Source organism: Trichoderma breve, chromosome 2 (genome assembly GCF_028502605.1).
Source record: "Trichoderma breve strain T069 chromosome 2, whole genome shotgun sequence".
Lineage (NCBI taxonomy): Eukaryota > Fungi > Ascomycota > Sordariomycetes > Hypocreales > Hypocreaceae > Trichoderma > Trichoderma breve.
In genome coordinates, this window is record NC_079233.1 from 2866262 (window position 1) to 2887293 (window position 21032).

At 49.1% G+C, this 21032-nt stretch overlaps 6 protein-coding genes across 6 annotated transcripts; 2 read left to right on the plus strand and 4 right to left on the minus strand.

Moving 5' to 3' along the window:
• Window positions 1-1058: 1058 nt before the first annotated feature.
• Window positions 1059-2957, plus strand: T069G_03095 (his(2)-Cys(2) zinc finger domain-containing protein; the record flags this gene model as incomplete). Its single annotated transcript, XM_056170305.1, has 1 exon — window positions 1059-2957. The coding sequence occupies one exon, from the start codon at window positions 1059-1061 to the stop codon at window positions 2955-2957; it is 1899 nt and encodes a 632-aa protein (XP_056031197.1).
• Window positions 2958-3447: 490 nt separating this feature from the next.
• T069G_03096 (TCP-1/cpn60 chaperonin family domain-containing protein) lies at window positions 3448-5420 on the minus strand (the record flags this gene model as incomplete). Its single annotated transcript, XM_056170306.1, has 4 exons — window positions 3448-4583; window positions 4678-4999; window positions 5111-5277; window positions 5375-5420. 4 exons carry the CDS (start codon window positions 5418-5420, stop codon window positions 3448-3450), a joined length of 1671 nt encoding a protein of 556 aa, XP_056031198.1.
• A 571-nt stretch (window positions 5421-5991) lies between these two features.
• T069G_03097 (ankyrin repeats (3 copies) domain-containing protein) lies at window positions 5992-6631 on the minus strand (the record flags this gene model as incomplete). Its single annotated transcript, XM_056170307.1, has 3 exons — window positions 5992-6135; window positions 6215-6355; window positions 6455-6631. The coding sequence occupies 3 exons, from the start codon at window positions 6629-6631 to the stop codon at window positions 5992-5994; spliced, it is 462 nt and encodes a 153-aa protein (XP_056031199.1).
• A 2660-nt stretch (window positions 6632-9291) lies between these two features.
• Window positions 9292-11852, plus strand: T069G_03098 (d-xylulose 5-phosphate/D-fructose 6-phosphate phosphoketolase domain-containing protein; the record flags this gene model as incomplete). Its single annotated transcript, XM_056170308.1, has 4 exons — window positions 9292-9809; window positions 9894-10833; window positions 10897-11101; window positions 11161-11852. The coding sequence occupies 4 exons, from the start codon at window positions 9292-9294 to the stop codon at window positions 11850-11852; spliced, it is 2355 nt and encodes a 784-aa protein (XP_056031200.1).
• A 1467-nt stretch (window positions 11853-13319) lies between these two features.
• On the minus strand, window positions 13320-17633 carry T069G_03099 (ankyrin repeats (3 copies) domain-containing protein; the record flags this gene model as incomplete). The annotated part of the gene is made up of 4 exons (XM_056170309.1): window positions 13320-13328; window positions 13397-13506; window positions 13568-17151; window positions 17236-17633. The coding sequence occupies 4 exons, from the start codon at window positions 17631-17633 to the stop codon at window positions 13320-13322; spliced, it is 4101 nt and encodes a 1366-aa protein (XP_056031201.1).
• Window positions 17634-19674: 2041 nt separating this feature from the next.
• On the minus strand, window positions 19675-20457 carry T069G_03100 (lysM domain-containing protein; the record flags this gene model as incomplete). Its single annotated transcript, XM_056170310.1, has 1 exon — window positions 19675-20457. One exon carries the CDS (start codon window positions 20455-20457, stop codon window positions 19675-19677), a length of 783 nt encoding a protein of 260 aa, XP_056031202.1.
• Between the last annotated feature and the right edge of the window lie 575 nt (window positions 20458-21032).

Sequence of the window (21032 nt, forward strand, 5' to 3'; positions counted from 1 at the left end):
ACGCAAACCAAAAGTCCTCCCAAGGTCACGCCACGCCTAACCGCAACAGCCGGTGTGGTCCCTCCCAGAAGGCAAAAAAGCCGCGCTTCGGTTCTCTTTACTGCGTCTGTACTTTCCCACCGACCTTATACTGTTTCTGTACTCTTTTTTCTTTTGGTCCGAGCAGAACGTCGCACGACGAACTTTTCAGCACAGAACCGGGAGCGCGCAAAAAAAAAAAGGGCAGAGAAGCGCGCAAAAATAATCGAACAGCAAATCAGACGCGGGCTTGCATTAATGATTCGAGTGGCCTAGAAACTAAGCTTTTTTTTTTCCTTTTTTCTTTTCGGGGGGCGGGTTACCCAAAAAAAGAAAAAAGTTGCGAGGGTTCTTTTTTTATTTGACTTTTTGGGGGCTGTTTCAGTTTTTGTTTGCCGCGCTTCAATTGCGCTGGAGGGAACGTCAGTCTCACTGACAGAAAGAAGAAGGAAAGTCCTAGCCTCTTTTTTCTTTTCTACTTATTCCCTCCTTGCTTCTTCCTTTTATTCCCGCCTGCAGCCTGTAGGGGCTCTGCACGGCTCTTTTGGTTGGGGGATCTGTTTGGGGGGATTTTTTTCTTTTCTTTTTTATCCTTTTTTTTTTCTCCTGCTGCAGGGAAAATTTTCCGGGCTGTTTCCTATTTTGGAGGTGCGGTTACTTTGTTAATTCAATTTCTTTTTACCCATGGTATGTACTACTTTTTTTTTTTTTCTTTTTACCCTTCCATTCTCCCCCCCCTTCTTATATGCCCTTCTGGACTATGCCCAATTGGCGTCCGCCCCCCCCTTCAATCCAATCCCTCTGCTTTTGCTGCATTTCCCTTCCCTTTCCTTTTTTTCTTTCCCTTGCCCGGATGACGTACCCCATGGGTGAAGGGCCATGATTCCCTCACCGGGAAGTTGTTTAAGCGGGCCTTGTGGCTGATTATCAAATCCGGCATGCACAGAGCATCTCTTGGGTAACCAACGGTTTCCTTTCTCTCACCCCCCCTTATAACGCACACGCTACTCTCCTCGCCATCATCCGGCTCAGCCCAAACGATGCCGGCCGCCGTCGATGACCCGGCCAGCCCCACAATCCATCGGGTCTCCGGCCAGCCGCCGTTTCCGGACCCGAACAACCCGATTCTGCCGCCGGACATTGTGCCTCGCCAGGTGACGCTGAGGGACCGCCAGACCGTGGCCACCATTGTGCCCTTTGCATCGCGGCATCAGATCCCCGTGTCGCTCGTCGTCTATCTATGTGCGCAGATCAACAAGGAGATTGATGGCGGCGACACGTATCCCCTGATGGACCCCTTCAGCGCCGATGGCTTCGCCGACTTCTGGTTCCAGAACTTTGGCGCCGTCATGCTGCTGGGCAACATTGAGAGCGCCGACCAGCTGCTGGACGGCAAGGACTGGGCCAAGGAGTGCTTGGGCAGCTTCTACATCCGGCCCAACTACCCCGGCCGGAGCAGCCATGTGTGCAACGGGGGCTTCCTCGTCACCGACGCGTCTCGAAACCGTGGTGCCGGCCGCCTGATGGGCGAGGCATATATTGACTGGGCGCCGCGGCTGGGCTACACGTACAGCGTCTTCAACCTCGTCTATGAGACCAACGTGGCGTCGTGCAAGATCTGGGATGCGCTGGGCTTCAAGCGCATTGGCCGCGTCAAGGGCTGCGGCAACCTCAAGAGCTATCCTGACCGCTTCATCGACGCCATCATCTACGGCCGGGACCTTGCACCTGGCGAGACCGAGGAGCTGGTGAGCGAGGAGCGATTCGACAAGATCAAGTACTACCTCAAGTACGGCAAGTATCCCAACGGCGCCGACCGCGCGGAGAAGAGTCGCCTGCGTAGCGCCGCCACGCATTACAAGCTGCTCGACGGGGACAAGCTCATGCTCAAGGACAAGGAGGTCATCTCGGACCCGGCGCGGCAGTATGAGATTGCCCGCAACGTGCACGTCATGCACCACGGCGGAATCAACAAGACGACGGCCACCATTGCCGAAAAGTACCACTGGAGCCGCATCAAGGAGACGGTCAGCGATGTCATCCGCGCCTGTGCCGAGTGCAAGGAGCTGGGCAAGACGCCGAACCCGGGCGGCACCAAGAAGACGGTCGCGTCCACCACGTCCGCTTCTGCTCCGGTGGCCGCCGTCACGACGCCCGCGCCGACGCCGATCCTGCCGAGCAACGGACCGCCGAGGAACCACTCCATTCCATCCAACATTGCCACGACCGGGCGGATCCTCGCTCTGCAGAGCCATGACACGATGCTGTCTCTATCACCCAGCACGAGCCCCAGTCCGAGCGCTTACGCAAACCCCAGCGACATCTCCGTCATCCCTCCCTCGCAGACGTTCCAGCCCGCCCAGGCCCTGCACCACCACCAACAGCAGCAGCACCAACAGCATCACCACCACGGCCTGCCCCCAGACGCCCATCACCACCACCACCTGCAGGCCCTGCACCACCACCAGGTCGCCCACCAGCAGCCGTCGCTCCACCACCCCCATCACCAAACCCACCACCATCACAACCCCATGCTGCAGGACCAGCCTAACCAGCACGAGCCGCACGTCTACCAGCCCATCGACCCCCAAATTATAAATCATCATCACCATCACCCGCAGCCTCACCACGATATGGGTTTCGAGCATTATCATCCTCATGCAGACTTTCAGGCTCTACTTAGTGCGACGGAAGACGTGCCTACACAGCCTGATGATACTGTCCCGCCTTCTGTCGACACGGATCTGGAGATGCTCATCGAGCACGACGCAGTAGACGACGACGTGGATGATGTCGGGCCCAACGATCATACGAATCACGTCATGGACGACGACGTCATGGTCGATGGCCTCACCGGTGGCCCGCAAGTGATGCGAAGAATAGGCCACCGCGACGGAAGGGGCATATACGACGTCGGCTTTGGCGGGCCCTCAGGATAAATCAATTTACTTTTTTTTACCTTTTCTTTTTTTCATGTCGTCTTTTATTTATATATGGCATTGTTGAGAGTTGGGGGAGTTGTGTGTTGTTGGTTTGTTATAGCGTTGGGAGTTTGTAGCTGAATGATGAATGTGTATGGGAAATAACGGCTGATAGTTGTTGACTTGACGTTGGGATGTATATACGGCTGCCAGGTATGATGGAGATACCTTTATAGATTTCACATAGAAAATACACTCTCGTTTACCTTTTCACGATTAGAACAAACCACAAACTAGACAAAATAGAAACAATATTAGAGAAAATTACAAGAAAACAATAATCGTCGGAAAAAGTTGTCATATCAAAAGTCTAGTAGATAATAGAGGCCATTTTCTAGGTATCTTACAGATCCTCAAAACCTCCATTCCGTTTTTGTTCGTTCTTCCTTTTTTGAAATGCTTTATATTCCCCTGCGCCCCTATCTACTACCCATTTCTCTCCCCAAATCTACCGTCGAGGCATGCCCCGTCCTCTGCCTCTGAGCGCCCTCTGAGCCGCACCGGGAGGAAGCTGGCCCGGCGCCTGGGGCTGAGCGCTCTCCTCGTTTCTGATGGTCTCGTCGACGCCGAGGATCAAGCAGCTGGCCTCGGTGGCGGCCTGCAGGGCGTTGATCTTGACCAGGGCAGGCTCCCAGACGAAGCGCTCCAGCATGTCGGCGGTGCCCTCGTTCTGGAAGTCGACGCCGGCCCAGGTGTTGCCCTTGCGGTGCTCCACGCGGAGCTTGTTGAGGATGTCGGTGGCGTCGAAGCCGGCGTTGTCGCACAGCTGGCGGGGGATGATCTCGAGGGCCTTGGCGAAGGACTTGATGATGGCCTGCTGCTTGTGCGGGATGTTCTTGTCGGCGAACTGGTGCAGGTAGGCCGAGATCTCCATCTCGACGGCACCACCACCGCCGACAATGGTTCGGTTCTTGACGGCTCGCTTGACGATCATGATGGCGTCGTGGAGTGATCGCTCAACCTCGGCAATGAACTGCTCGGCACCACCACGCAGGACCAGAGTGCACGTCTTGGCCTCGGGGCAGCCCTCGAAGAAGTTGTATCTCTCGCCTCCAATCTGTCTCTCCTCAAAGGCCTCGCAGGTTCCCAGGTGCTCGGGCAGGATGTCTGAGCATGTTGACTGGGTGACGGCGCCAGTGGCCTGGGTGACACGCTCCATGTCCTCGGAGGCGACGCGGCCGGCACAGAAGATGTCTCGGTCGGCAAAGTACTGGGTGGCCAGGTCACCAATGGGAAGCTTGCTGAGCACGACCTTGGCACCGGTCTTGGCGACGGCCTCGAGCTTCTGGTAGATAATCTGCCACTCGGCGTCGACGATGGCCTGGTATTCTGACACCTGCTCGACGCGGACCTCGGCGTTATCCTTTTCGGCCTTGAGCTCCAGCTCGACGTTTAGGCAGACAATCTTGGGCTTCTTGAAGGACTTGGGCTGCTGCTCGAAACCGGCGTAGGCAAACGTCTTCTTGAAGGCAACGCCGTTGACGAAGCGGGATTCGGTCAGGGAGCCGCCGGGGATCTTCTTGATGCCAATCAACTTTTCGTTTAGGTCGTTTTGGTCGAGTGATAGGACGGCGTCAACCACCACTATGCCACGTTGTTAGTCTCGTGCCTCATCATCCACCATCACGGAGCCCCGTGTAGTATATATATATGTGTGTGTGTATGCATGCAGTCTTACTCTTTGTGAAAAACTCAGTGTTTCGCTTAATCAGCTTGCTCGTCATGGCGGTGGCGGCCAGCTTGCTCAGGGTATCGCGCTGGCTGCCGTCGTCGGTGCTGACAGCAATCTCCTTGATCTTGTTGACGGCCATCTGGACTGCCCTCCTCAGACCCTTGATGATGATCTGTGAGCTGACACCCTGTTCGACATGCTCCTTGACCTCCTTGAGGATCTCTCCCGCCAGGACAACGACGGATGTGGTTCCGTCTCCGACCTCTGCGTCTTGTGACCGTGCGATGTCGACGAGGATGCGGGCGGCGGGGTGGACGATGTCGAGGAGCTATTTGAGCGTGTTTAGTTGGCATACTGTTGTCACCCAAAGAAGTAGAAGGGGCAAAGTAGAGGAAAGGAGGATATGCAGTATATTGGGAGATGTGGATTTCGACCGTACCTTCATGACCGTCGCGCCATCATTTGTAATCGTCTGCTTGCCATTCTGGTCCACCATCAACAAATCACCACCATAGGGACCCAGAGTCGACTTGATGGTGGCCTGGACCGCCAGACACGCATTGATGTTGGAGACGATCTGGCCTTTGCCCTGCGAGGTGTCGGTCCCTGTGGAAGACTGGTATCAGCTTTCGTGTCTTGTGGCCTGGGATGCGTTGGACGGGCAGCAGCGGTGGGCGGAGGGGTAATTTGGCAAATTGACTACCTTCTTTGAGGACGATGATGGTCGGGGTCTGGCCTCCGAACGACATTTTGGCGGTGGTTTGAGAGAGTCAGAGGCCAAAAGGGAAACGCTTGACGACGGAGAGTTGGAAGGCGGTGGTGACGGGCGGATTAAAGGGGCAATGCGGCGTCTTTTCGTCTCTGCGAAGCTGTGCTGTCGAGCTCCGGAAAATTGTTGCAGCCTTGAACAATGAATTTGGGTGCACGGACCAGGGGTCAACCAGCGAAAAAGAGTAGCCCCTCCAACCCCTTTAGGCACTAGAAGAATCCATGAGAACCCCGCCATGGGGGACGAAATTATAAAGGGGATGAAGACTGCAAGAGAAATATTAAGAAGAAAAAAGAGTGTAAAATGAAGTAAAAATTGTCTGCTTTTTCTATGAGATTTTACTTGAATAAATTTCAATTTTCATGATTATTCAAGCCTGCGTAAGGTGTCTAGCCTGATGTTTTCGTCAATTTGAAATAAACTGATTTCAACGTTCACGATGGCTACATGACCAATTTCAGTATGAAAGCATTACACTTCTGGTATTAATCATTACACATCAAATTATATCAAATATCCATCCAGATCAAGTCCTTAACCATAAATATCAATTATTGAGCGGGCGGTTGTGCCTTGCCTCTTCCAGGAGCAGCCTCAAATTTGGCCTTCCATGTATCCTCCTGCTGAAACATGGACACGCACTCCATAGCAGTCGGCTTGCCATAATCAGGGTCTGCACCGCCTTCTAATAGTACCTATTTAATTTGAGTCAATATATTGTTCCAAAATCGAGGCAGTTATGCTTAGAAAGGAGACAAAAGAAGAAATGCGTACCTCGATAACCTCATCCTCCTTCTTAAACACGGCTCCGGCGAGGGGACTCTGCCCTCTGTCATTCACTCGGTTCGGGTCGGCGCCGTGTTGTATCAGCAGCTTGACGAGATCTGCATATCCGTGATATGCGGCGAGCATGAGCTGGAAAACTAATGTTAGTCATACGAGTACAAATCAAGATATGTCAAGGCTCCAAGACTGCAGGCCAACTAGGCAGCGCCGCTTTGGTGGTTGCCTTACCAGTGTGTCTCCCTTTTCATTCGTCATGTTCGGAGGTAATCCAGCTGGAAGTGCTTGTTCAAAAACCGCGACTTCGCCTTTTCTAGCAGAATCGTACATTCTGCCTGCAAATGCGATGGCTTCAGGTGAGAGCGTCGGTGGTGCTCCGGGAGCTTGACTGCCTGATGAGGGGTCCATGGTGTTGATGGCTGAAAGACTGATGTTTCAATTCTTTTGGAAATGTACAATAAATAGTTTTATAATATGTCGCTTTCAAAGGGTATCAATATCGGATTAAAGGTAGAAAAGAGAGGATGAAAAGAAGAATATTCACGATGCACCAAACTTTTCTATATGCAGCTGAGATCCCGAGCTCCGAAGCAGTAGCCACCGATGACGTGTGAGGACAGCATCCACCCTAGGCGACGATGCTGGAATTGACTTTTGCGTCCAAGGAACAGGCACAATCAATCTCATGGAAAAGATCGAATAATGCAGCAGAGACTATTCCGTGAAGCTTCTATATTCATAATACATTATTTTTCTCTTCACCGTCAATTTTGATGGGTGCAGCCTATTTCTTGGGGAGTTGCCAAAGCGATTAATATTGAACCTCTACTGATTGGATCAAGGAACTCTTGACAGCTCACTCACAACGCCTAACCACGAAAAGAAACAGCCTTGGCAGATTAAAATCCCGTGTAAAATTGATAGAATTTCTCAATCAAATGAAAACCAAAATAATGTACATCGCTCGCTCAATTCCAATCCGCATTTATTCTGATAAAATTGCTACTCCCACAGAGTCGCGCTCTTTGGGCAGTGGCGGGGGCAAGTGTATATGTTATCGGCGTATCGTGTCGTCGGCCGTAAAAAAAAAAAAAAAAAGAAAGCCAAAAAGACATGCGCTTCATAGACGTTTCCTCCATGCGCCATCTCTGAGCATGTCTATTCAATCTAGGTCGTTTCCCCAGTTCGTTTCCGCAACCAGCATTTCGACGCCGCTCTCGAGTGCCATTTAGACTCGGTCGTATTCTCTCATTCCCGAGCGGCCCTGTCGTCATCAAAGTTTGAGCTTGTGTTGCCCCTCAGTAATCCGCAGTGCCGTCGCCCTCGCTGGTATCGGGCTCGGTGGGAAGAGGGGATTCGGGTTGTGGCGTTTCCGGCCTGTGCAGCGGCATCATTTCGATTGATGAGTGCTCGATATTAGATTGATGCCGATTGTCTTGTTTGATGGGTTTTTGATTGATTCAGTGGCTTGTTGCAACTGATAAAATGTGGTGGTTGTCGAAATAATGTTGTCGCCAAGGTTGAAGCAGAAAAGGCGGGACTTATAACGCCCCTTTCAAGGCACAGCTGCCATGGCACAGGCTGCTGTCCTCGTGATGAGCATCGTTACGTCAGGAAGTAGCATTTGTGTAGCATCTGAGCGTCTGCCTGCAGCGGGTTAGACAAGCCTTGAACAATGACTGAGCGTCTCTGTGAGAGGACAATGCTGAGGTAAAATGGCTTGGAGGGAAAAAAGAGGCGCCACGCAGGTTGCCTCGATCTAGCAATGGCCACAGAGATGAGCTCCCCAAAGCTAATTGCATTCCTTCATCGTTGGCTCAAGGCGAATTCCTTCAGAGTAAAAACCTAGATTACTTCTAGGCTACTTTGGCGTCCGAGTGTGACTCCGGCCTCGGAAGAAAAAAAACCAAATAATTGGGTATAGTATCAGCCAATATGATTGTGATCTGGATGTAACGTGTAACTGTAACGGAGCCGGCCCTGTTCCTGTTCGCCGACGGTACAAGAGATACGGCATTGAACTCGTAGACTAGAATTTGGTTCCGTCAAAGCTGTCAATGTCAAACGGGCCGGTCTCTCACATGTCAATCAACCGATCCAATCAAGCCATCAGCAGCCCAAGCGATTGTGTATACTATTCAGGCATCCTGGCCCCCTGGTCTATATTGATTTTATGATCCTAAGTGGCGATCGCTGATGGCACAGATAGATGCACGTCCAATGGACAGACAGGCCTACCACATGCTAGCGGAGCCCTCCAGCTCCCAAATTCCGCGGTCTTCAGCGATATGGAATTTCGCCTCCAGGGCTCTGTATTTCTGTAGGCCCCTCATCGACGCCCCCCCGCCCCCGCCGCTTAGGCACTGCAAGCTGCAGCTCCGGCGGGCTCGCGGGCCTATTCCGGGCGCGGTGGTCCGAGCAGTGACGTATAGATCACGCCAGATGGTGATGCGAGGGTGTGCCAACTTTTCCATCAGCCAACCTCTAGTTGCTTCAGCCATGCCCGCAGAACTCTATCAGCGAACCAAGCCCCGGCGTGGTCGAATCAGCTTCGCCAATCTCGAGAACGTCATGGAGCTTCCCCAGAGCCAATTGGCCGGACCGCCTGCAGCGCTGGGCTCGCACATGCATCCCGCAAGCTGCATCCTGCTGAGCTCGTTCGATTGCAACATCGCATGATACACGACCACTGCTGGTTTTTTTCTTTCTAGTCAATCGCAACTGCAGATAGTGCTTCACTTGCATTGCTGCTGTTACCGATAGCTTGTCTGATTGGTCCCGGCCCTTCTATCTGTTGGACCAAGCTTCTTTAGCAGCCGTGTAAACGGGCCTCCATCGACTCCAGACCATCCACGACCTACACGGAAGTGGTAAGAGATCGAATCGTCTGCAGCTTACCCCTGTAACGGCCTTAACAAGCTCCCGACTCGGCGGGAAACTATAGCGATCCAAGCCGCTCTTGTCTCGTATATAACCAAGAGCTAGACTTCGCTTTAGATAGCTCTTCGTCCTTGTGTCTGAGGACAACTCCCTTCTTAACAACATACAATTGATTCAACCTGACCACAATGGCTGACGTTCAGTCCATTCGGGCATTCGGCAAAGCCCGCTCTACCATCGAGGGCAAGCCCCTGTCTGACGAAGAAATCAAGCAATACAATGATTATTTCAAAGCCAGCTGCTACCTTTCTCTGGGTATGATCTACCTGCGAGAGAACCCTCTCCTTCGCGAGCCCCTCAAGAAGGAGCACTTGAAATCTCGTCTTCTTGGACACTTTGGTTCAGCTCCCGGACAAATCTTCACATATATGCACTTCAACCGTCTCATCAAAAAGTACGACCTGGATGCCTATTTCGTCTCCGGCCCGGGCCACGGTGCCCCCGCCGTTCTTTCGCAATCTTATCTTGAAGGTGTCTATTCGGAAGTCTACCCAGACAAGTCACAAGATATCGAGGGCCTCCAGAAATTCTTCAAGTATTTCTCTTTCCCAGGCGGTGTTGGGTCCCATGCAACCCCCGAGACTCCAGGCTCTATCCACGAAGGAGGAGAGCTCGGATACTCTCTTTCTCATGCCTTTGGCTCTGTGTATGACTACCCTAATCTCATCGCTGTCACCATGGTAGGTGATGGTGAGGCAGAGACTGGTCCTTTGGCTACTGCTTGGCATAGCAACAAGTTCCTTAACCCCATCACCGATGGCGCTGTTCTCCCTGTTTTGCATCTCAATGGCTACAAGATTAACAATCCTACAATCTTGGCCAGAGTCTCACACGAGGAGCTGAAGAACTTGTTCCACGGTTATGGATACACCCCTTACTTTGTTGAGGGAGACGACCCCGATACCATGCACCAGGCCATGGCCGCAACGCTTGAGCACTGCGTTAATGAGATCAGACGCTACCAGAAAGAGGCTCGTGAGAGTGGAAAAGCCACTCGCCCATTGTGGCCCATGATTATCCTTCGAACGCCAAAGGGCTGGACTGCACCCCGCAAGGTGGATGGCAACTATCTCGGAGGATTCTGGAGAGCACACCAGGTTCCCATTACAGATCCATCGACAAACCCAGAGCATCTCAAGATCCTCGAGGACTGGATGCGCAGCTATGAGCCCGACAGACTGTTTGACGAGAGTGGAAAGCCTATCGCCTCATTGACCGCTCTTACTCCAGAAGGTAACCGCCGCATGAGCGCCAATCCTGTTGCCAATGGCGGAGTTCTTCGAAAGCCCCTTAACATGCCTGATTTCAAGAAGTACGGTGTCAAAGTTGAGCACTCTGGCGCTGTCATGGACGCTAGTATGAAGAGGCTGGGAGTCTTTTTGCGAGACGTTGTTGCAGCAAACCCTCACAACTTCCGACTATTTGGCCCCGACGAGACCGAGTCAAATAAACTGTCTGCTGTCTATGAAGTGGGCAAAAAGGTTTGGATGGGCGAATATTTCGAGGAGGATGAGAATGGCGGCAATCTTGCTCCAGCAGGCAGAGTTATGGAGATGCTGTCTGAACACACCTGTGAGGGTTGGTTGGAGGGATACATCTTGAGTGGCCGCCACGGTCTGCTGAACAGCTACGAGCCGTTCATTCACGTTATTGACTCCATGGTTAACCAGGTGAGTGAAAAAATATTTACAATGTATACCGTCGGAGATTTCATGGCTAATAAATATCAATAGCACTGCAAGTGGCTCGAAAAGTGTCTCGAGGTGGAGTGGCGTGTCAGAGTCGCATCCCTCAACATCCTCTTGACCTCTGTTGTCTGGAGACAAGACCACAACGGCTTCACTCACCAAGATCCTGGCTTCCTTGATGTTGTTGCCAACAAGAGCCCCGAGGTGGTTCGAATTTACCTGCCTCCCGATGGAAACTGCCTGCTTTCTGGTAAGACATCCTAAATTATTACTATGTGAGAATGAGCATTGCTGACATGTCGGCTGTAGTCATGGACCACTGTCTTCGATCCTCAAATTATGTCAACGTCGTCGTATCCGATAAACAAGATCATCTTCAATACCTCGACATGGATGCAGCTGTTCAACACTGCACAAAGGGTATTGGCATCTGGCCCAAGTTCAGCACAGATATCGGCCAGGACCCTGACCTGGTCATGGCTTCGTGTGGTGATATCAGCACTCACGAGACATTGGCCGCCATCGACTTGCTCCTTCAGCACTTCCCAGAGCTCAAGATCCGCTATGTCAACTGCGTGGACTTGTTCAAGCTGATTCACCCAAGCGAGCATCCTCATGGCCTCAGCGACAACGAGTGGGTTAGCCTGTTCACAGCAGACACGCCCATCATCTTCAACTTCCACAGCTACCCCTGGATGGTGCACAGATTGACATACAAGCGACCTGGAAGCCAGAACATTCATGTCCGCGGATACAAAGAGAAGGGCAACATCGATACCCCCCTAGAGCTGGCCATTCGCAACCAGACAGATCGATTCAGCTTGGCCATTGATGCCATCGACCGCATGCCTAACTTGCATAACAGGGGTGCGGCTGCTCGACAGGCCATGTTGAATGCACAGATTGAAGCTCGAAATGAGGCGTTTGAGAGAGGTATGGATCCAGAGTATTTGACCAAGTGGACGTGGAAGCGAGATGGGTTGTGGAATAAACATACATAGAAGGCTCTGAAAGGCTGGACATGTAGAAGAAGACGCAGTTAGAGTGATGATTTCTCTACATAGACCTAATAATGGTGTGGTCAGGCTGCAATTTACATACTCGTAATACAATATAAAAAATGGATTTACTAAAATCTTTCTTGATTCTGTTTTCGTTGTTTGCCCCGCCCAGTTATTAATATACTAAAGTAATTTGTATAGTCTTGATAGAAGTATCATACTGGGTGAGTTTGGTTCATACTTCTAAGAGGCTTAATTATGTGATTGATAGATGTCGTACTGTATATCAGATTCTCTATGTGCCTGAACTTAGCTTAACTTTTATTATGTTGTGAGACTGTATTCAATGTGACCGTGGCATCTTCTCTAGATCAGCATTGGCGTTCTGCTTTTCTGTCATCTGCTTTTGTCATCTGAAGGACCTTATCAGAGTCTGTGTGCGAATGTAGTGAGTTGGGGGAGGGTTCTAACACTCCTAAGTACTCGAGTATATTTACTATGAAGCTGGCACCTATTTATCGATATAAACGTATTAATTATCTATTTGGTAACCGTTTTCTTCTAATGACTTGAGACAATTGCTTGCATTACAAAATGAACTACCAGGGCTAGAGACAAAGCTCAGTAATGAGAAAAGAGATTAGAGACTGACCGTCATTGGAGGATCGTAAAGATTCTTGATCCGGCAAAGAAGACTTAGATCGAATGATATCAACTACAGCATTATAACAGATGGATGTATTACTGAAGAATGATGCATGACATGCAAGCTCAATTCCTAAAAATCCTTACGGATAGGTCAGGAAGACTATTCTTTTTGCACCATTTCCCGGCCAGAGGCAGCTGAAGGCCCCTCTACCTTTATTTATTTAGGCATTTAGTTTTGTTCAGTCTTTAATGGAAACCTAGAAAGTCCCATAGTCCCGGCAGGCATTTGACTAATATGGCTTTCAATATATAAAGTCGTCTCCTATGATGAGATAAATATTACTCAAGACGGCATAGCAACATTTCTTCACATGGCTAAGATGTACATGAACAGTTTCAGTCGCCAGATTTGTATTGAATATCATCGCGTGCTATCCCTCATGTCAACCAAATGCTACCCACTCAGCCTCTGCAGCAAATCTAGTCTCGTACACCCGTCGGGTATCAATAAAGTCTGGGTTGAAACAACTCCAAAAAAAGCCTGTGTTATCTGTTCGTAGAACTTCTACTTCAATACTTTCTTTTTCGTTGCCTGTAAGCGTAAGGCCACTCAGCGCTAAAAACACTCGAGGGTTCCTTCTAAATTTCTTAGTAAACACTTGTCGTTTTATGAAGTTGCGTTCAGATGCCCTGATTACGAAAGTGCCGCTCTGAATATGTCTGCTGTTAGCTGGGTACGCAAGCCATACCACATGCAATCTATTTCTGAGATCTCCACGATCGATGTCCGTTACCATTTTAAAGCCATTTGTCGCAATACTATAAGGTCTGGCGGAAACATTCAATACCTCAAGTTCATGTTCTTTACGAACATGTGATAAACCACACAGCCATACAACAATGTTGGGTGCGTGCTTGAATGCAGTCTGAAATGATATGTCTTCTCTCAAATGGTAATTATCACCACCATCATCATTGAAGTCTTCAGACGAGGGAAAATTGCCAACTAAAATTTGCCCCATTAGCAATGTATCCGTTAAAAAAACCACTCGCTGTTGCATCCGTACCTTGAAATTCCCGTTCCTCTGCACCAAATTCAATCCAAGTAACATTGGCAGAATCCACAGGCTCCCAATCATTTTCACATCTTCTCCGTATGAGGACGAATCCCGTCTCAGAAACTGGGCTTGCCTTCCAGTGCATATCAAGCGGTGAATGTCTTTCTAGTGATAACCCACTGATGCCAATCATTAGACGAGGGGCTTCAGAATACGGAGGGCTAAACTTGATGTGACGTATGTCCGCACCACTAACTGATGGAAAAGGGCGAATGTCCAAAGTTGAGAAGAATCCATCGCTGTGATTTCGGAGTGGCTGTAAGGTTGCACCACGTTCCAGTACTTCCCTCGCCTCTCTCGTCATATCATCACCTGCCGGTACCAACGCTGAACTGTCCTCTAAAAATAGCCGTATGGCATCTATATGACCTCTCCAGGCTGCCCAAATTAAGGCAGGTACACGAATATTAGAGAGCTCCGGCCCTGTTATTCGATTGGTCCTTCTCAGGAGTTGTTGCACCAAGTGTTCCATGTTATAATCTTCTTCCCACCTTATTCTTAGGCCGCGCTCTAAGAGCAGCTTTATCACGCCCGAGTGGCCCCGTCTGAAGGCCAAATCCAACAGCCCATCTCCTCTGTAGTTTTTTATGTTGACATCGGCTCCTTTATCCAGGAGCTCCGCAATGGTGCCAAAGTGATCTTGATCAGTTGCAAGCCACAGGGGGGACCTTCCGGCAGAATCGCCTGACCTTTTCAGGTCTACTTGGCCAGTCTCTATCAATAGTCTCACGATATCTTCGTGCCCGTTCATGGCAGCATAAGCCAGAGGTGTCATTTTATACTTATCGGCAAGGTCAAGTTCAGCGTTCATATCCATCAATCGCTGCAGGGATTGCCGTAGACCTGACTCGGCGCAGTGCGACAATGGAGTTCTGCCGTCATCATCTTTGATATTTGGGCCCAGCTTCATTTCCAAAAGGGCAGAAACAATCTCTTCCCACCCATTCCGAGCAGCAAGCGGGAGACATTTGCTAAGCTTGTAAGGAATAGAAGTTCCAGCAAAGCATAGAAAATACAGAGCATCTGCCCGCTTGCAATCCCTAACAGCATGGTGAAACCCGTCCATCCACCCTTGGCTCTTAATTATTTTGCTTGTTATTCTTTTGGCGACTGTGCTATAGAGAGCCACGATTGGGTTCGCAGTGCCAAACTTGGATGCCAACTGTTCGATTCCCCTTGTGCCAAATTCTTGCCTAACGCTGTGCTGCATCTGCGCAAGCGACCAGCGATAGAGCTCACCAAGTTCTCGAAGCGCTACCATAAAATCACTGGTTTCATCTCTATCTGCCGGTTTTGATTTAAGATGATATTGACACGCCCAGCTTAGAACAACTTCTGCGCTGCTCCACTCGTCATCCCGTCGGTAATTTGAAGCCACTGGTGTCAATGCTGATAGCACCTTTTCTTGATAAGGAGGAATTTCAGATCGCAGTGATGGGATTAAGCAAGAAATGGCGTCAGAATGTGTTCCCAAGTCATTGTCTATGAAGCATTCCGCAAGAGCTGAGATAACTGGATTCTCCAGGCGAAGATTGCCACCTGACTCGCTGACAGATATTTTGTCTAGTTTTCGAAATTCTAGGGCCTTCATGGATTGCAGAATCGCAACAAAGAGCTCTTGGGCGCATATATCAAGTAATGAGTGCTCTGTATCCTTCACCAAAAAACCTTTGACGTTGACTCTCTTTCTTTCAGATGGATTATTGCTTTCTTTCTCAGAAGTAGCAGTACTTAATGCATCATATATTAAATTCCACCCACAGAACCTTTGAAATCTCGCGGTGGAATCATTTGAGCTCTCGCCAACTCTTTTGTAACTTTTACTTTCGTTGTCTTCTTTCGTTGTCTGGCTTGTATCTTGACCACTTATTACGGACTTCTCATCTGACGGAATCCAGTGATCGGCGAGGCTATATGTATAGCTGTTGTATAATCGCATGTCAAGTGACTGTTTGTCATACTTCAAATCGCCAGAACCCAACCAGAGGCTCATATCAGTGTCGAAAGAATTGTCCCATTCATGTTCTCCATGGCAGGCAGATACAACTCTGAAGATTTCTGAGTTAATGACCTTATTTGGAAGGTTCAAAATATCGCTGCCAGTTTCCTTCTCGCTATATGTGTCATATTCTCGTCGGGTTATGGACCAGAGCCAGAGTCCCAAAATTGCTTCAAGTCGAGAAGAATCGACACCCCAATTGATACGATCGGGGCCTGTTGGTGGTTTCAGCTTGATAGAAACGATTGTCTCTTCGCCATTGGATTTATCATAAGAAAATGCAGCTTTAATTCGCAAATAAAAGTCTTCTTGGTTTGATTGGTTTCGTAATAGAATTGCCGCAGCCCGAGAAATTACTGCGCTGAGACTTTTGGCTTTAGCACGGACTCTTACTCTTTCATCTTTCCAGGACAGATAGCTTTTTGCATCCCTGAATTCGCCAAAATGACCAGTCAGATTTGAGAGTTGAGTGCGGTTTTGAATCAGCTCGTCATTGTAAGCAACAAGCCACTCAGCCGTGTTGAATTTGGGCAGGGGGCTCCTGCAGCCATTATTAGACTCCCCGTTCTCGGGGCTAATTTCGACTGTCTCAGATCCGGAGCCATTCACAGGAACCTTGTCCCAGCGAATGGGTTTCTCATGTTGTCCTGTAATATACCAAAGGAATTTCTTCTCAAATATCTGCGATTGATCCTTCTCAACGGATGTACCCTGTGTATTGTTCTTCAATTTCTTTGTGAGCTCCTGTTCCGCAATATCAAAAGCTAGCCAGTCAAGTTCATGGCCGGTAGCTAGATCTTGCCACGTAGCTAAGCGATTATTGTTCTTGTCTAAACGCTTCATTCGTAATATCCCACGTAGAATGCTCATAATTATAGTAATTCCTAGTTGTGTAATTGAGATCCATGCGTTTAGGCCTCGTAAGCCGATGAATTGAGCGATGTAGCCAAACAACACGAGCGAAACGGCAAAATATGTGACAGTTTCGAAATTTTTATCAAAGTCTTTTGTAGATGAAGTCCACATCATGAGTCGATCCTTCCTCTTTGCATCGGAATACGCAAACGAGCCAAAAGATTGATCTCCAATGACTTGCGGCCCGGGCTGAACCCAGTATAACACATCAGAAGACTCAGGTGACCGTCGATAATACTGTTCATTGGTTGTTTGCCCAATGAGTGCCGCGCAGCTCCATACACCTAAACATAAAGTAATTGTTCCAGCAATAAAGATGCCTGGCGCGTAGTTCCGAGAAGCTTCGCTATTTGGTTTTTGAAGGTTCCATTTGAGGAACCATACCGCGGTACCAGCAAAAGCAAGGATACCGGCTTGGAGAATAAAGCCAACGAGGGCAATAACATAAAAGACCCAATCAGGTTGCCTTCTGATTCCCACATTAAGAGAGAGGTTCGGTTTTGGAGCAAGGTCCATGGAACTCCCAGAGTTAGAGTGGCCGATCTTGTTGAAAACAGCATTTCCACTTCCCGAGGACGTCATTCTATGCCAGCATTCATTCGAGCTATCTTCTAGATAGCTAGTAAGCAGCTGTAATTTTGGTTGTGCTCTTTGTTGTTCTTTCTGTTGGTTCTTGTTTGTTTGGTCTCCGTCAGAGATATACACGAGCTCAATAATATCAGGCCGACCAAGAACTCTGGTGATGCCACCTTTATTAAATAGCTCGCAGACGTCGACACTCGTCGAAGTACATAGCTCAGCTTCGGTAGTGCCTTGGCCTTCCTGCGCTCTGCCAATAAATGCTCGGAGCGATGAGCTTCCACACACTCGAATAACCGCCGTGATTGTACCAATGATGCCTATAGGGGCCATGGCGAAAATAAAATAATCGATGAATGTGGTGCTCTCGCTAAGATACTGGCGAGTGACTGCATCTCCAAACAGCGAAAGAAGAGGTCCAAGATCCGAAGCTAAGTTGTTCGAGAAATCGGAGAGGCCATCAGCCCTGACGACGACGATGATGGCTGCGTAAATAAGAAGAAAAAATGTAGACTTTGCCATTATGGCCTGATAGGTGAATTTTCGACTTAAATATGGAGATGAATAAATCAAAAGAAATCAGAATTGATAAATTCAAGACTCATGAGAACAAAATTATATGGCTATGGAGAATCTTGAAGAGATCAGCTTTCGGTGCAAGTGTTAAATGTTATATATATTGGATGGCTTAAGAATGCCCGCCTGGGCAGCCAACGCCCAAGCACTCTGCATCAATAGCGCATTCGAATATGCATTGAGAGGTTTTCGACCCTTGTTCGTGCAGTATGCCCCAGTCACCGAACGCAGCCTCGTTTACTTTTTTTCCCAATCACCGTCACTCATTGCATTATGAGTTGCGGGTCTCGAGTAACATGAAATATCTCAAATTAATAATGTCCTGGGTGTAACGAGCCTAAGAGAAGTAGTATTAAATTTGGGCAGGAAGGCATAATCATTCCTCTCGTTTCCCCTTCGATAACTATGACTCTTAAGTTCGAATTAGTAACGAGATGTCTACTCAGATTACGGGTACACAGAGTTCGAATTCTTCTCATATGGCACATATAATTAACCAAGCGCCTGGATTTATTGGGAAATAACCTAACCGTTGAATACTGTACTCGTGTCGTAATAAGCCAAGTGTGATGATTCAGGTATGATCTCTGGAGAAGGAGCGCGAGATAACGCAAATTCCCAGCGTGCATACATAAAGCTTAGTCGTGATATGCGTAAAGCTGACGTCCAGCGACTCTAATTGGATGTTTGGCCGCATATTAACATGCTACTGTGTACCAAATACTACTATCTCCGTGGGCAAGTATTCAAGAAAATGGAGTGCGATGCGATGTTACACTTACATGTACGTGTATGCAACTCCCCCGCGCGCGTCGGATGCGAGTCGCTCAGAATTGATACCCGATCCTTGACCTTTTGCCATCCATTTTGCCATATTGCCAAGCGATAATCTGTAGTTAGATATTGTTTCTAGACCATCTTATCTCGGCTACCACTCCTTGACCGTTTATGCCGCCTCTCGCTACAAGCTTTCTTGTCATTTGGGGGCCTGAGACGAGGTCAAACCCCCACGTCCGCTTAGACTACGCTAATCCAATCGCCATGCCGGGCATAGCTGGATCTAGATTACCAAGCGGAGGTCAGAAAAAGCGAGACCGCAAAATAAATAAGTGCAAATATTTAACAATATAAGCACCTACTTAGTTTATTAAACTAATGCAGTATAAAAATAACACTAAGTCGTAGATAAATATAGATAATAGCGGTTGCTAGAGAAATATAGATATAGTAGCAGTTACTAAAGAAGTATAGATATAATAGCAGTTACTAAAGAAGTATAGATATAATAGCAGTTACTAGAGAAATATAGATATAGTACATTACTCTGTAGCAGATGCTTAAAGAGTTAGGATTTGTAGATGTAATATTTGAGACGCATGTGTTCGTAATCTTTTCAGTCTCGGTTTTCTGTCACCCGCTTGATTGCCTACATGTAAGCACACCTGGTGAGCTCAGATGCTACATAGATGTGGATAGCTTATATAAATGCTCATGTATTCTTCTGTGGTATTATCGGGCTTGTCTACGCATGTGCAAGAAAATAGTAAGAATGGAGATATCTGGGGCTTTTGGTGGAGATACGTACCAATTACATGTCCGGGTATCTTAATTGTAAATGCTCCATCATTTATTGTCGTAGCTACATGTACGTATGGTGGTAGAAGAACAGGCGGGACAAATTTATGTACGTGTACATATGCGAATGCTTCACTCAACTCTGCTTAAACAAACCGAAGCGAGGAGAGCAGCTGTTCACTCCCGTGAATCATTAAACTGTGTCAGACATTCATTTGCTGTATCATTGATCCTTGCTATTGGAGATGACTTTCTAATTCAGTCTTATACTCTCGCTCTTTAAACTATTCGTCATGACCCGTCGGTGGGTATTTGGGATTATTTCTTTTGTAGGTACAGCCTCATCTCTACCCACTCTCTCCATCTCTCCGCCATCAAGATGTCTCTGACATGTCATGCCTACAAAACCATTTTACCAACGCTCGGGGACCCGCAGAACCTGGCCGGGGTAGATCAAATCAGGGTTGTCAATGCCATTGTGCCTGGCAATGGCCTCAAACGAGGTGCCATAGCGAGCCGCAATGCCACGGAGAGTGTCTCCCTGCTGAACAACAATGGTGTTTCCGTGACCGCGTGACCGGGAGCCAGAGCGTGAACGCGAGTGGTGGTGATGCTTCTTCCTTGACGAGCCGCTGGAGCTGCTGCTGCTGGATCGGGAGCGACGGCGGGAGTGGCTTCGGGAGCGGCTGCGAGAGCCGCGGCGGCGGCGCTCCTCTTCATATCTGTGCTCCTCGTATCTCTTCTCCTCCTTGTACATCTTTGCGTCGTGCTTCTCCTCCTTTCGCTCCTCTCGCCAGTCCGAGACGCCGTCCTGCAGCTTTGACCCGGCAATGGCTCCGACAATGGCTCCAACAACACCGCTTGTCTTAGCGTGGCCAGTGGCCTGGCCTCCAAACTTGGCACCGCCGAAAGCTCCGGCGGCACCTCCAGCCAGAGCTCCCATCAAGCCTCGCTCGCCCTCCTGGGGTCCGCCGTATCCCTGCTGAGGTCCGCCATAGCCTTGCTGAGGGCCGCCGTAGCCCTGCTGGCCCTCGTTGCCGTATGGCGGAGGGGGCTGCTGGTATTGTGTGTGATAGCCTTGCTGCTCGTTCGAAGCTCCCTCGTAGTAGGCATTGGCAGAACCGCCGGGTCGGTGGCCCTGCTGATTGTAGTCATTGTTTTGACCGTACTCGTTGCCGTAACCGTAGCCGCTCATGATTGCTTCAATTCGTAATGTTTCGTAGTAAAAGGACAGAGGGAGGATTCGAGTCTAGCTGTAGAAGTCTGACAAAAGCAAAAAAAGTCAACTGAGCAATTGGAGGGACAAGGCGCATTTTGTAAGAAACGACATCTACACTCGGTCCCTCGTAATACACAAGCTAGCTGGTCAACCCCAATCCCCATCTCCACTCCCCCTGCGTTCAAGAGTGGCTTATGACCTTGGCCTACGACAGGGAGAAGTCGACACAGCCCCAATATCACGCTGCCACGTATGCCCGCCAATGGGTGGCGGCCTATGGGATCTCGGAAACGGCATGTTCAGGATGAGCGGGAATGCGGTTTCCTGCAGCACGATTCTCATGTCCAGATTCAAACTGTTGGACGGTTGGATCTTATCGATTGAGCTGCAAAGAGGGACAGAGACCCCTCCATTTGCTGTCTGAGATGTGGCGGTGTATTATTTCCAGCACGGCGGGCACTCCGTATGGGTATGTGTGGGTTCATGTTAGTTATTTGTTATACGAGTCGAATAAAGGCCTCCAAGACCCCCAACTTTACAGCCAGATACAC